Here is a 12,113-nt window from a genome sequence, read left to right as displayed (position 1 = left end):
TTAGATAGAGACATGGAGCCAGGACTCTTGGGTTCTATCCCTGGCTCTGGGAGGGGTGTGGGGTTAGAGCAGGGGGCCTGGGCGCCAGCCATCTGCCCGAGTCCTGTGCCCTTTATTCCTTGTGGATCGAATGGGTGACACGCTCGGATTCTGGGATAAAAGGGGCTGGGCAGGACTCAAGACTTTATTTTGCTCTCTATTCTGAAAATATCTTGAAAAGTGGGGGGTGCCTGGTGAGATTTCACCCCCAGGGGGCATGCTGGGACTTTCACCCCCTCCCTGCAGAAAGTGACCGGATGGTACATGCTGGGATGGGGGCTCCTCCGCCCCCCCCACACACACTAGGTGAGCGGATGGTAAAGGGTAGGGTGGGACATGCCCTGCTCCCTGCAGGTGCCTGGCTCATACATTCTGGGGATGGGACACCCCCCCAGTGGTTGGCAAGTGAGTGTTACATTTTTTGGAGTGGGGGTACCCTGCACCCATTGCAGGAGGTGACTGGATGGTGCGTTCTGGGGGAGGGGACGCAGTGCCCCCTGCAGAAGGTGACTGAATGGTATGTTCGGGGGGGGGCACAGCACCCCCTACAGGAGATATGGGGTGGTACGGGCTGAGGGGGACCTTGACTGGCTCTCTGGGTGAGTTCAGGGGGACCCTTCCCTGTTCTGCTTTAGGATTAAAAAGCTGCCCCCAAGCCTGCTGATTCTCAGCCATGCCCCTCTCCTGGGCCACAGACTCCAGGGAGGCCCCTGGCCTGGCCCACAAGGTGCTACTAGCCCCGATGGCTGCTTGGAAAATCTCCCTGGCAGTGGCCAGCAATGGGGCAGTTTCAGCCCCCCTCCAGCGAGGGAGGAGACTGGGCTTCTATTCCAGGGCTGCCTGTGCCTCAGTTTCCCCTGACAGATGATTGGCCTGGGAAGGGTGCAGGCAGCTGGTCTGGTGCATTTGCCATGCACAGGGAGATGAGCCACAATGCTCTGACAGGAGCTGGGCCCATGTGGCGCCAACTCAGTGTGGGGCACGAAGGACGTGAGTAGGGAGTGGGCTGGCATTCAGCTGGGGGGCAGAGGAGGAGCAGAACCTCCCTTTGGCAGCTGCTGTTCATCTCCGTTACTAAAGGAGTGTTGAGGTGCATACGAAATCTGTGCCAGAACTAGAAATCAGAACCCAGGAGTCCTGACTCTCCCCCGGAGCCCCTCTGAGAGAACCCAGGAGTTCTGGCTCCCAGCTCCCCCCAACCATTAGACCCCAAGGTGGTGGCATGCTGGGGCATGAGGGCAGGCAGCACCTCCCACCCCATCAGAGTGAGGAGGGGTCTGGCTCTCTGAGTGCTCCCCTACATCTCCCTTCATGGCCAGGGGGGCGGCAGAGAGAACTGCATTCAGTGACTTCATACCCCCCCCAGGCAGCAACTGCCTTGCTGTGATGCCAACATCCCCATTCCGCCCCCCGCCCCCGTGTTTCGGCCACCACCTCCAGGGGGTGCCAGCCGGGCTCAGCGCTGTTCCATCTCCTCCCAGCCACGGGGCCTGCGCGCCAGCTGTGGGTTGAACTGGGAATTGTAGCGGCGCTTCCTGTCGTCCGGCTCCTCCTCCTCCACGTGCCGCGGCTCCCCCAGCCGCCCGGCCAGCAGGGCTTCGGCCCGGGCACGCTCGGCTCGTTCTCGCTGCAGCCGCTCACGCCGTAGCTGCTCCAGGGAGAGGGGGGCAGAGCTGCAGGCAGAAGCAGAAGGGCACCATGGAGTTTTTATAGCTACCAGGGCCGCCAGCTGGGGTTTGAAGGTGTGGCCCATGAGGTCTACAACTCCCAGCCTGCAATCGGCCTTCTGGGGGTGATTGCATGCTGGGACAGGCAGGCCAGGCCCCTGTGCGCACTACGTACTGGGACCTTTGTCCTCATCCTCCTCCCCCATCACATACCCCAGACACACCTTGCGGCTGGGAACAAGGGAAGTAAATTGTGTGCTGCTAATTGTAGTTGTGTGGGCTGCAGCATTGCATGCTGGGACTTGTAGTCCCTGAGCCCCACCATACTGCTATTCTCTAGGTCACTGAGATCTAGCCCTCCCCCATCCAACTCACCCCACTGTCCTCTTCTCCTCTGCTGGCCTCTCTCTTTCCTTCTTGCGCTTCTTCCCCTCCCCTTTCTTCTTGCGCAGGTGCCTCTCCATCTCCCGCAGCGGGTCCAGCCTGTCCTTCAGCTTCTCCTGCTGGGTCACAGCAGCTGACTCCTGGCTGCGGTCAGGGGCTGCCTGGTACCAGGGCTGGCTGATCTGTGCCTCAGCTGCACTCTGCCCCAGATAGGTCAGCAACCCGATGGCCTTCTCCTGGCGCTCCTGAGGGGGGCGAAGCAGAGAGGGGAGGGTGCTGAACTGAGTCACTTTGAAGAGGGGGAGCCCCATCTGCTGGGGCAGGACTGATCGTGGCCCCCCTGATCTGGAAGGAGGGGTGGGAGGAAGTGGTTTGCTTCACAGGCAGAAGAGGCGGGAGGCAGCTCACGGGGGGAGAGATTGAGAGGGGACCCAGCATGCTGGGCAGCTGAGCTGTCATCACCCCCTCCCCTGATAGTGTAATAGCAAATGTGGGGGGGGCCCCTCCTCCAACTCCTTTGTCCCCTCTATGGTGAGATGTCACCACTTGGCAGGGCCTGAGCCTTGGCTGTACCCCATCTCCTGTAACAGCCAGGTCTCAGACCCTCTCCCACCAATGCAGCACCATAGGAGAACCTCACCCCAGCAAGCTGGGGGGGGCTCCCCACTCCCCCAGAAATGCAAGTCTCCCCCCCCCCCCATTACTTTTTCCTTGCGCTTCTCCTCCTCGTACTCCTTGTTCCCAGCCTTAGAGCCTTTGCCCTCCTCCAGGTCCCGGAAGAGGTTGATGTGATGCGGCTCCTCGCTGCAGGGGGCCAGGGCCGAGCCCCCGTCAGGTCCTGGCAGGGCAGACAGCCGCGCCTTCTTCCTCAGGAACTCGGTCCGTGCCTGCAGGGGAAGGAGACGGGGTGGGTGGTTGTGGGTGTCGGGGGCCAGGGCAGCCCCTGGGCTCTCTGCTGGGCAGCAGGAAGGATGGGGGAGGGGAGCATGGTATCAAGCTGAGGCCCAACAAACTCCTCTCACCTGGGCCAAGGGCAGAGAGTGCAGGATCCGGTGAAGTTAATGGTGCCGCATCTGCACCGGGTGGGGGTCCTGGCAGAGGTGGGGTTAAAGAACTACCCCATGGGGAAATGGTTTTCCCCAGCTGGAAAGGATTCAGCTCCCCTCCTTTCTGCATCCCCCCCGCCCTCGACATGGCTCAGCCCATCTCCTGCTCTTCCACCCCCCCACGTGGAAATGGTTCAGCCCTGCTTCCTTCCGCTTCCCCCCACCTTTGGAAATGGTTCCGCCCAGCTCACCCCTTTGGAAATGGTTCAGCCCAGATTCCCCCCCCCAACTTGCCCATGGTTCAGCCCACGACCCCGTCACATGACGTAGGTCCGGGCTCCACTGTCACGCATGCGCGGTGACTTGCCTCCTGGTCGGCCAGCAGGGCCCGGGCTTCCCGCTGGCGTTCCTCGTCCTGGGCCTGCGCCTCGTCCCGCCGCACGCGGGCCACATTGTCCTTGTTCCGCACGTGCCACGACTTCTTGGGCAGGATGTTCATGGTCCTCCCGCAGGCCGGCGCTGCTGCTGCGCCGCGCCACTTCCGCTTCCGGGTCACTGCCCTGCTGCGCCCTCGCTCTGTGCTGATTGGCGCGTTCCCCAGGGCCGCCCTCCCCCAACGCTGAATTCTGATTGGCGGGCACTAGTTCCGCCCTCGCTCCCTGAGTGGATTATTGGCGACCCGAACCACCCCCCCCCCCCGTTTGTCCGATTGGTCCCCGTCCAACCCTCTTGTCTCTGATTGGTTCACGGCGGCCACACCCCCAGCGCGCCTGTAACTAATGGCATGGGACGGGGTCCCGCCACTTCTTCACACTCCCCGCCTCCTCCCCGTGGGTTGGCCCCCTGGAGGGGAGAGGCCCTGTATCCCAGACCCCCCATCACTGCCCCCCCCCCCCCCCCCCCCCGAACCCGCACCTCCCCGCCTCAGCACCTGTGGAACTCCCTGCCCCAGGACACTGGCCAGATCTGTCCCTCCCCGCCCCCAGCACCTGTGGAACTCCCTGCCCCAGGACGCTGGCCGAATCCATTCCTCCCCCCCAGCACTTGTGGAACTCCCTGCCCCAGGACGCTGGCTGGCTCCGTCCTCCCCGGCTCCCAGCCCCCCACGGGCTGCGAAGCCAGACCTGCATCTCTCCCCGCATGCCGGGTGCCCCCCCGCTGCACCAGTGCCAGCCCGGCCAGGGCGCTGGGCTCAACGGACCCTAACTCCCACCCCCTGCGCCCGGCCCGGCACCCCCTGCACGCGCAGATGGACACAACGGCCAACCACACGGGGGGGGGGGGTCGGGGAGGGAGCCACAAGTTGAGCTGAGGGTGGGAGCGAAGAGACAACAGACCCCCAGCTGCATGCTTCTAGCTCTGCGTACCGACAACGCCCCCCTCCTGCCCCGGCCATCCATTACTTACACCTCCGCTTGGCACAATTCGGTTTTTATTTTATTATTTCAACCACACCCAGCACGTGATTTGTAGCGTCGGGGTCTTTTTTCAGATTTCAAACTTCCCATTTGCAGAAAATTACAGGAGGGCGAAACAAGGTGTGTGTGTGCGCAGTGGGGGGGGAATCAGACAACGATTTAGCACCCGCAGCAGTTGAGAATCAGAGCGTTACAGCGTTATAAGCCATTAAATTGTCAACTTTGCCTCTCAAACGCCACCAGCGGAAGAGCCTGAACTCAAGCGTTGTTCAAGCAGGGATTTCTAACTTGGCCAAGCTGCAGGGGGTGAGTATCATCAATGGCAACATCTCAGCGCGGTTTGTGTGCGCAGTGAAATCAGCGTGGGCAGATCTGGGGCAGCCTGGAAAACCTTGCTCCGGGAGGGAGAGAGAGACGCGGGTCTCTGCCCAAGAGGGGTGATGGTTGGGGAGCCTAGAGCAGATGCCCTTTTACTGTGACAATGGAGTTCAGCTGCCAGCCGGCGGCAAGAGATGCACACGGGTTCACCGGCTATCTCCTCCGTTTGGAGGGTGTGGGGCTAGCCCCGGGGCAGGACGGAGAGCACGAGAAATAGGGCACATAGGCCAGCCCATTTCAGCCACAGGCAATTCTACCTCCTCTCCTGAAAGGCCGACTGGGATTTCGGTTACGTGCTGGGTTCTGCTTCACTTCCTGTCCTAAACTGAACGGCGTTGCTGGGCGGTGGCAAAGAGCGGCTGCTTCTCAGCGCCAGGTGAGGGGTCCCCCTATTACCAGCTCCCACGCCCCACCCCAGAGGGGCAGCTCCAGACGAGTGATTCTTACGCGGTCCGTGATCAAACTTTGGGCTCTTTGGAAGTTATTGTGGCTTCCTTCTGGCAGTTGGCGGGTATGGCTCACCGGGGAATTACTGCTGCCGGCAGGGGAGGGACGGGTTCAACGAGGCAGGGTCAAGAGTCGTTCTCAAATCAGTTGGCTCCGGGTTTTCTTGCTGCAGGAGGGGAGATCAGGGAGCCTGCTGTGCTCTCCTTAGCTGAGCTCCGTGATCTGAGTCACTAGGAAGACCTTATCCCGCCCCTCCTGTAGGAGAAGGAAGGGTTTAAAAGAGGCGGGGAAATCACGGAGGGTGAGTACAGCCATGCGGCACCAGCCCAGGGGCCCATCTACCCCGGTATCTGGGCTCTGCCCGCACCCATGTCCCACCTACTTCAGAGGAGGGGACACTGCAGCCCCTAGCGGACAAATGCGGGAGTACCTTGTTCCTCACTGTTACTGTCCCATTCTGCCAGGCCCGGGACCATCTTGTGGCAGGGAGTTCCACCAGCTAACAGTGACCCCAGATGGGAGCCGGCAACCCCCAGCAGCAAAAAGCCCTGTGCCTCCTCCCCTGCCCCCCTCAGCCAGCCAGACCCCCACCCTGGGGCTGGATGGGAGCTGGCACCACCCATGCCCCTTTTCCTCCTCCCACCGCCACCCCCCCACTTGGTCAGCCAGACCCCTGCCCTGGGGCTGGACGGGGGCTGATGCCCCCTAGAGAGGCGAGGCCCCAGGACCTCACTCACCAGCCGGAGCTGTCCTTTGAGTTCCTTGACCAGGCGGCTGTAGGAATTAGCCAGGGCCATCAGATAGAACATGAGGATGCTGCGGTTGCGGGGTGGGAAGAGAAGGGGGGGGGCGGGTTAGACAGTGGTTGAGAGATGGGGGGGTGTGGGGGTGTGTGTGTGTGTGGGGTCCCTGCTGCCCGGGATCAAACCCACACCCCACCAAGTGTCCTATCCCCTCTAGTGCCCCCCCACACACACACCCAGAGGGATCCCCCGGCGGCCCCTCACCACAGCAGCAGGAAAAGCGGCACGGCGAAGGCCAGCGAGCCCACGAACTGCAGGAACTCCCTGGCCACGCGGGGCAGGACATCAACGGCCGCCACGAGGGAGCTCCACATGGTCAGCTTGCCCCGGAACGGGCCGCAGGCCTGGGACGGCTGGAGTCTGCGTGGGAGAGACAGAGTGAGCTGTGGGGGGAAGGGGGGGGTGAACCGAGTGCAAGGCAGGGGAGCAGAGCCAATGCCCCGAGGGGGGGGGTTGGGGGAGGGGGAGTGTGACCTCATGGAAGTGGGGCAAGGCAGGGAAACAAGGGGGAACCGTGACCCCAGGGGCTCAGTGGGGGGAGTGCGACCCTGGGGAAGATGAGCCAAGGTCTGTGATGCTGGAATGGAGGGGGGATGGTGACCCCCTGGGGGCTCTGGGTCTTGGGGTCACTTCAGGGCAGGACACGACCCAGCCCCCAGGCAGGCAGCCCCATAGGGGAGTGGGGCCAGAGGCAGCCCCGGGTCCCCCCAACCCAGGCTTGTCTGCAGAGCACCCCCAATTCTGCCCCCCAGGGCTGGGCAAGGGAATCTCGGGGAGCGGGAATGACCCAGATCAGCCCAGCTGGGTGGGCAACGGGAAGGCAGGGGGTGGAGGAGCCAGGGGGAGGTGAGACCTGGGAAAGGGGGGACAGGGTATCAGAAGAGGGGGCTGGGGGACTGGGCAAGGGAGCCGGGCGCCAGTGGGTGGGGGGCTGGGCACTCACACGAAGACGCTGTACAGCACCGGCACCCAGGCGAGCGCCAGGCCCAGCAGCAGAACCAGCAGGAAGAAGAAGTTGGCGCTGGAGGCGCGGAAGGTGCGGTCGGCCGGGCGGCAGTTCGAGAAGAGGGTGAGCTGGCGGGGGGCGAGACAGGCATGGACCCTGGACACTGAGCCGCCAGCCCCACCTCTCCCAGAGCCAGGCATAGAACCCAGGAGTCCTGGCTCTGCCCCCCTGCTCTACCCACTACACCCCACTCCCCTCCCCCCTGCGTCCCCTCCCAGAGGTGCAGCGAGGACCCAGGCGTCCGGGCTCTCACCTTCTTGAGGTAGAAGACCAGGACGTACTTGAAGGTGTTGAGCAAGGGCAGCAGAGGGGAGAAGGTGGCGCCCACCCAGCACACGGTCTGCCCGTACACCAGGTCCAGCACGTTGGGGGGCACCAGGAACTCCTGCTGGCCACAGAGCCGGCCCAGGGCGGCAGGGCCATGCATCACCAGCAGCCTGGAGGGCGCAAGAGGGGGGTAAAGGGCTGGGGTGGCCACCCTGAGCCCTGCCTTCCACTCACCCACTACTGCCCCCCAGCTTGAACCCTGCCCCCCCAACTCCAGCCTGACCCCCAAGCCCCATAGCCATCCCACTCTCTAGGACCTTTATACGGCCACTGATTCCCATCCATCCCTAGAACCCCCCAGCGTGGACCCTGACCCACCTTCCTTCCCCCCCCCCCGAGTCCCTCCCCCAAAGCCACTGATCCCCCCACGCCACGTCTCACTTCCTGGGGAACTCCACCAGCAGCAGCACCAGGAGCATCACCACCAGATCGAAAATCAGCAGCTTGTACATCTCCTGCCCCACGCTCGTCTCCCAGCACTGCGGGGCAGAGGGGGGGACAGTCAGCACCAGCCCAGCACTGCCCCCTGGGCCCGGGAGTCCAAGGCCTCCTTCCCCCACCCCAACCACCGGACCCCCCTCCCCTCCCACAGCTGGGGAGAGAACCCAGGAGTCCTGGCTCCCCGCCCCCTGCTCCAACCATCAGACCCCCTCCTCCCACAGCCGGGATAGAACCCAGGCGTCCTGCCCTGACCGGGTGCTGCTGCTGGTTGTAACGGCAGGTCCTGCAGGAAGCGTCCTCGAGATCCCCCCGGCAGGTGATCTGGGTCCAGAGGGAGAAGAGGAGAACGAGGAGGCTGGAGAGACGCAGGAAGACGCTCCTGCCACAGAGAGAGAGAGACAGGGCTGGGTGTCTGGGGCCCCTCTCTCCTGGTGCTGAGATGCAGCCAGTTCTGGGGTGGGGCACGGGGCTGGCTATCCGGGGACCCCCTCACCCAGTGCTGAGATGTGGCATGCAGGGCTGGTTATACAGGGACCTCCTTGCCCGGTGCTGAGATGCAGCCAGCTCGGGGGTGGGATGGGGCTGGCTATCCGGGAACCCCTCGCCCAGCGCGGAGATGCGGCCAGCTCTGGGGTGGGATGGGGCTGGCTATCCGGGAACCCCTCGCCCAGCGTGGAGATGCAACCAGCTCTGGGGTGGGATGGGGCTGGCTATCCGGGGCCCCCGTTCTGGTACCTGATCAGGGTGAGTTTGATCTCCAGGCTCAGCGGGTATCTCTCCAGGCGGACAATGAAGCCGAAGGCCAGAGGCAAGAGCCAGTTGGCGGCCGTGATGACGATGGAGGGGACGTAGGCCACCAGCAGCCCCACAAAGAAACCCTGCTGCTCTGGGCCTGTGTTCTGGGGGGGGAGAGGTCAGCACAGGTCAAAGCGGAGTCCCCTCCCCTCTCCCCTGTGGGGTGCTGGAGGGCTGGGTTAGTGCCACCGCCCCCCGTGGGGGGGGACAGGCACCAGCTCTGGTGTGCGGGGCGCTGGCGGAGCTGGGGGTCGGGAGGGAGGGGCGCAGGGCTCACCTGGCCCTGCTGCGCGTACTGGGTGGCCAGGTAGATGCAGTAGAAGGCCGCCCCCAGCAGCACCAGCACCAGCAGGTTGAGGGCCCCGCGCAGGCCGTACAGGGCGGCTCGCTGGGCCGGGCTGCGCTGGGCCATGCGCCGGTGCAAGGACTGCTCCTCCAGGTCCATCTGGGGGAGAGACGCCCATCAGTGCAGCCCCCGCTTCCTGCTCCGGCCCCACCATCCAGCCCCCCTTCCTGCCCCAGCCCCCCCAAACACCCAGCCCCTCCAGCTCTGCCCCCCCACTCCACACACCGGCCCTCCTTCCCACCCCCCAATCCACCGTTCAGCCCCCAGCCTCCCACAACCCACTCCAGCCCCCCATCTCAGCCTCCTATCCCAGGCCCCCCCGTCCATTCCCAGCCTGCCCACACCTCTGTGTCCGTCCCCCCCCCCCCCCACGCCGGCCCCGTGCCCCCTGCAGGCCTCACCCGCAGCTCGTAACGGAGGCTGTTGTGTTTTAGGTGCACCATGGTGCCCGGTGCCAGGCAGAAATCCCAGCCGGCGAAGACCTTGTTACTGTAGGTGCTGAGCGCCCCGTCCTCGCTGACGAGGCTGCGCTTCAGGAGATGGACGGCCCTGGGGGGGAGAGCACAGGAGGCCAGGGTGACGGCCCCCGGGAGATGGCAAAATGCAGCCACCTCTGGGGTGGAGCACGGGGGCTGGTCCCCTCGCCCGGCGCTGGGACGCAGCCCCTCTGGGGTGGGGCGCGAGGGCTGGTCCCACATGGGGGCAGCTGGGAAGTGACTCACCTGCGGACGATCCAGACGAGGCAGACGGAGAAGTAGGCCAGCGTGCTGAGCAGATAGGCCAGGGGGATGTTATAGGAGAAGCCCATGAAATCCACGGCCGAGTTTTGGTAATAACCGTAGAACAGGTAGGTGAGCTCCATGAACCCCTGGGAGAGACACAGCCTGAGTGTGGGGCTTGTCTCCTCTAGGGGGCGCCAGCCCCAATCCGGCCCCAGGATGGGGACTGGCTGGCTATGGGGGGCGGGGAATGGGGCACGGGGCCTCTCCCCTCTAAGGGGCACCAGCTCCTATCCACCCCAGGGCAGGGACTGGCTGGCTGCAGGGTCAGGAATGGGACACGCTGATCCGGGGACCGGCTGGGGAACCGGGGCCAGCTGCGATATTTGGGGGGGACACAGATGGGAATGGGGTGGCAGAGCTGCCCCATGAGCTGTTCTGTTGGGGAGCAGAGCTGAGCCCCAGAGCCTGCCCCCTCCCCCAGATCTGGAGGGCAGGGTGACTGTGGGGGGGTCTCTCACCGTCCCGGAGAGCAGGTCCATTAGGTAGGTGAAGTAGCTGACGAGGCCTCGCTTGCTGGGGTTGTACTGCAGGCAGCTGCTGTTCACTGGGGGGGGGGGGGAAGAAGGGGTGAGACCCCCCTCAAAACAAAACCCCAAACACCCTCCGGGTCACCCCCCATTCCTGGACATGGGACCCAGGTGTCCGAGCGCAATTCTTGGGGCTGTCCCCCTCACTGGGGATGGGACCCAGGCATCCGGGCCAGCCATACCCATGGAGTTCTCCGCCCACTGGGTCTGGTTCAGCTGCAGAGCCTCGAAGGTGGCGTTGGGGGCCACCACGAACCCCACCATGAGCAGGGCCCCGCCCAGGTTCAGCAGCACCAGGAAGCGCAGGAAGTTGAAATACGACTGGATCCCGGTCCCGAAGTGACCTGTGGAGGCAAAGGGCAGCGTCATCCCCCCCCCCCACAGCGTGCCACAGTCCAGGTTCCCCTGCAGACGGAGACCCCCAGGGCTCAGAGGGAGGGGAGGGGGGCAGAGGGCTGGGGGGGTCATTCTCAGAGAGGGAGGGGGGACCCAGGGCACACAGGGGGGGTTGCTCTCAGTGGGGGGGGGGGACCCAGGGCTGTCTCCCCTACCTTCAATGCGGTGCAGCGAGTCCCTCCACACCTGGGCGTACAGCAGGGTGCCCCTCACCTGCCCCCGGAGGCGGCGCGTCCCCACCCGCCACTGCTCCCAGCGGCTCCGTTTCCCGGCCACCTGCTGCTCCTGGAGCCTGCCGGGGAGAGGGACGGGGGGTGAGGCCTCAGCCACCCACCCCCAAACTACTGCACCCCAGTTCCCACCCAGAGCCGGGAGAGAACCCAGGAGTCCTGGCTCACAGCGTCCCCTGCTCTGACCACTAGACCCCCCTCCTCCCAGAGCCGGGAGAAAACCCAGGAGTCCTGGCTCCCAGCTTCCCCTGCTCTAACCACTAGACCCCACTCCCCTCCTCCCCCAGCCGGGAGAGAACCCAGGAGTCCTGGCTCCCAGCCGCCCCCTGCCCCCCCAGGCATCCTGCCCCAGTACCAGAGTCTCCGTTTCTCCCCCATGCAGAGGGGCAGCTGTTTCAGAGGAACCGACTCCTGCTCCCCAGCTCCAGCCCCGTCCCGGTCCCGGGGGGTGCCTGCGGGGTCCCCCTCGTCCAGCGCAGCCCCCCAGGCCTTGGCCACGTGGCCACGGAAACGCAGGGTCGCGTTGCTCGGCAGCTGGAGGAAGAGGGATGAGGGGGGGTGCTGGCCCCAGCCATCATCGCCTGGGGAGGGAGCAAGTGGGGTTAGTGGGGGGAGACTGAGCCACCCCCCCCCCCTCCACTGAGCCAGGGGTGAGAAGGGGACCCAGGAGTCCGGGCTACTGTCTGGGACCGAACTAACTTCAGGAGATGGGACCCAGGAGTCCGAGTAACTGGCTGGGGGCTAGCGGCTGGGCAGGGGACCCAGGAGTCTGGGTTATTGGGGGCGGGGCCCAGGAGTCCGGGTTATTGGGGGGGGCGGGGCTGCCTGCTGGGGACGGGACCCAGGAGTCCGGATTATTGAGAGGGGGGCGGGGCTGCCTGCTGGGGACGAGACCCAGGAGTCCGGGTTATTGGGGGGGGTGGGGCTGCCTGCTGGGGACGGGACCCAGGAGTCCGGGTTACTGGGGGGGAGGGGTGCCCGGCCGGCTGCCCACCTGGCCCATCGCGGCCCGTCTCGGCCCAGCGCGGCTCCATGGGTCGGGTCCGGTCCGGTCCAGTGACTCCGCAAGGAGGAAACGCGG

The 12,113-nt window shown here is 64.9% G+C and overlaps 2 protein-coding genes across 2 annotated transcripts; both read right to left on the bottom strand.

The window, feature by feature from the left end:
• Positions 1-110: 110 nt before the first annotated feature.
• LENG1 (leukocyte receptor cluster member 1) lies at positions 111-3,673 on the bottom strand. The gene is made up of 4 exons (XM_067546456.1): positions 3,504-3,673; positions 2,795-2,977; positions 2,082-2,335; positions 111-1,712 (listed from the first exon to the last, which is right to left on the bottom strand). Exons 1-4 carry the CDS (start codon positions 3,633-3,635, stop codon positions 1,496-1,498), a joined length of 786 nt encoding a protein of 261 aa, XP_067402557.1. The 5' UTR covers positions 3,636-3,673; the 3' UTR covers positions 111-1,495.
• A 1,237-nt stretch (positions 3,674-4,910) lies between these two features.
• TMC4 (transmembrane channel like 4) lies at positions 4,911-12,066 on the bottom strand. The gene is made up of 16 exons (XM_067546462.1): positions 12,027-12,066; positions 11,388-11,613; positions 10,958-11,094; positions 10,589-10,750; positions 10,338-10,423; positions 9,820-9,965; positions 9,499-9,646; positions 9,029-9,196; positions 8,692-8,855; positions 8,209-8,335; positions 7,897-7,994; positions 7,442-7,625; positions 7,126-7,256; positions 6,387-6,542; positions 6,117-6,195; positions 4,911-5,634 (listed from the first exon to the last, which is right to left on the bottom strand). The coding sequence occupies exons 1-16, from the start codon at positions 12,064-12,066 to the stop codon at positions 5,584-5,586; spliced, it is 2,103 nt and encodes a 700-aa protein (XP_067402563.1). The 3' UTR covers positions 4,911-5,583.
• Between the last annotated feature and the right edge of the window lie 47 nt (positions 12,067-12,113).

This window comes from Emydura macquarii, unplaced genomic scaffold (assembly GCF_026122565.2).
Source record: "Emydura macquarii macquarii isolate MOO-44397 ecotype Brisbane River unplaced genomic scaffold, CSIRO-AGI_Emac_v2 contig_1122, whole genome shotgun sequence".
Lineage (NCBI taxonomy): Eukaryota > Metazoa > Chordata > Testudines > Chelidae > Emydura > Emydura macquarii.
The sequence above is the reverse complement of the archived record's forward strand: the minus strand, read 5'-3'. Positions and strand labels throughout refer to the sequence as shown.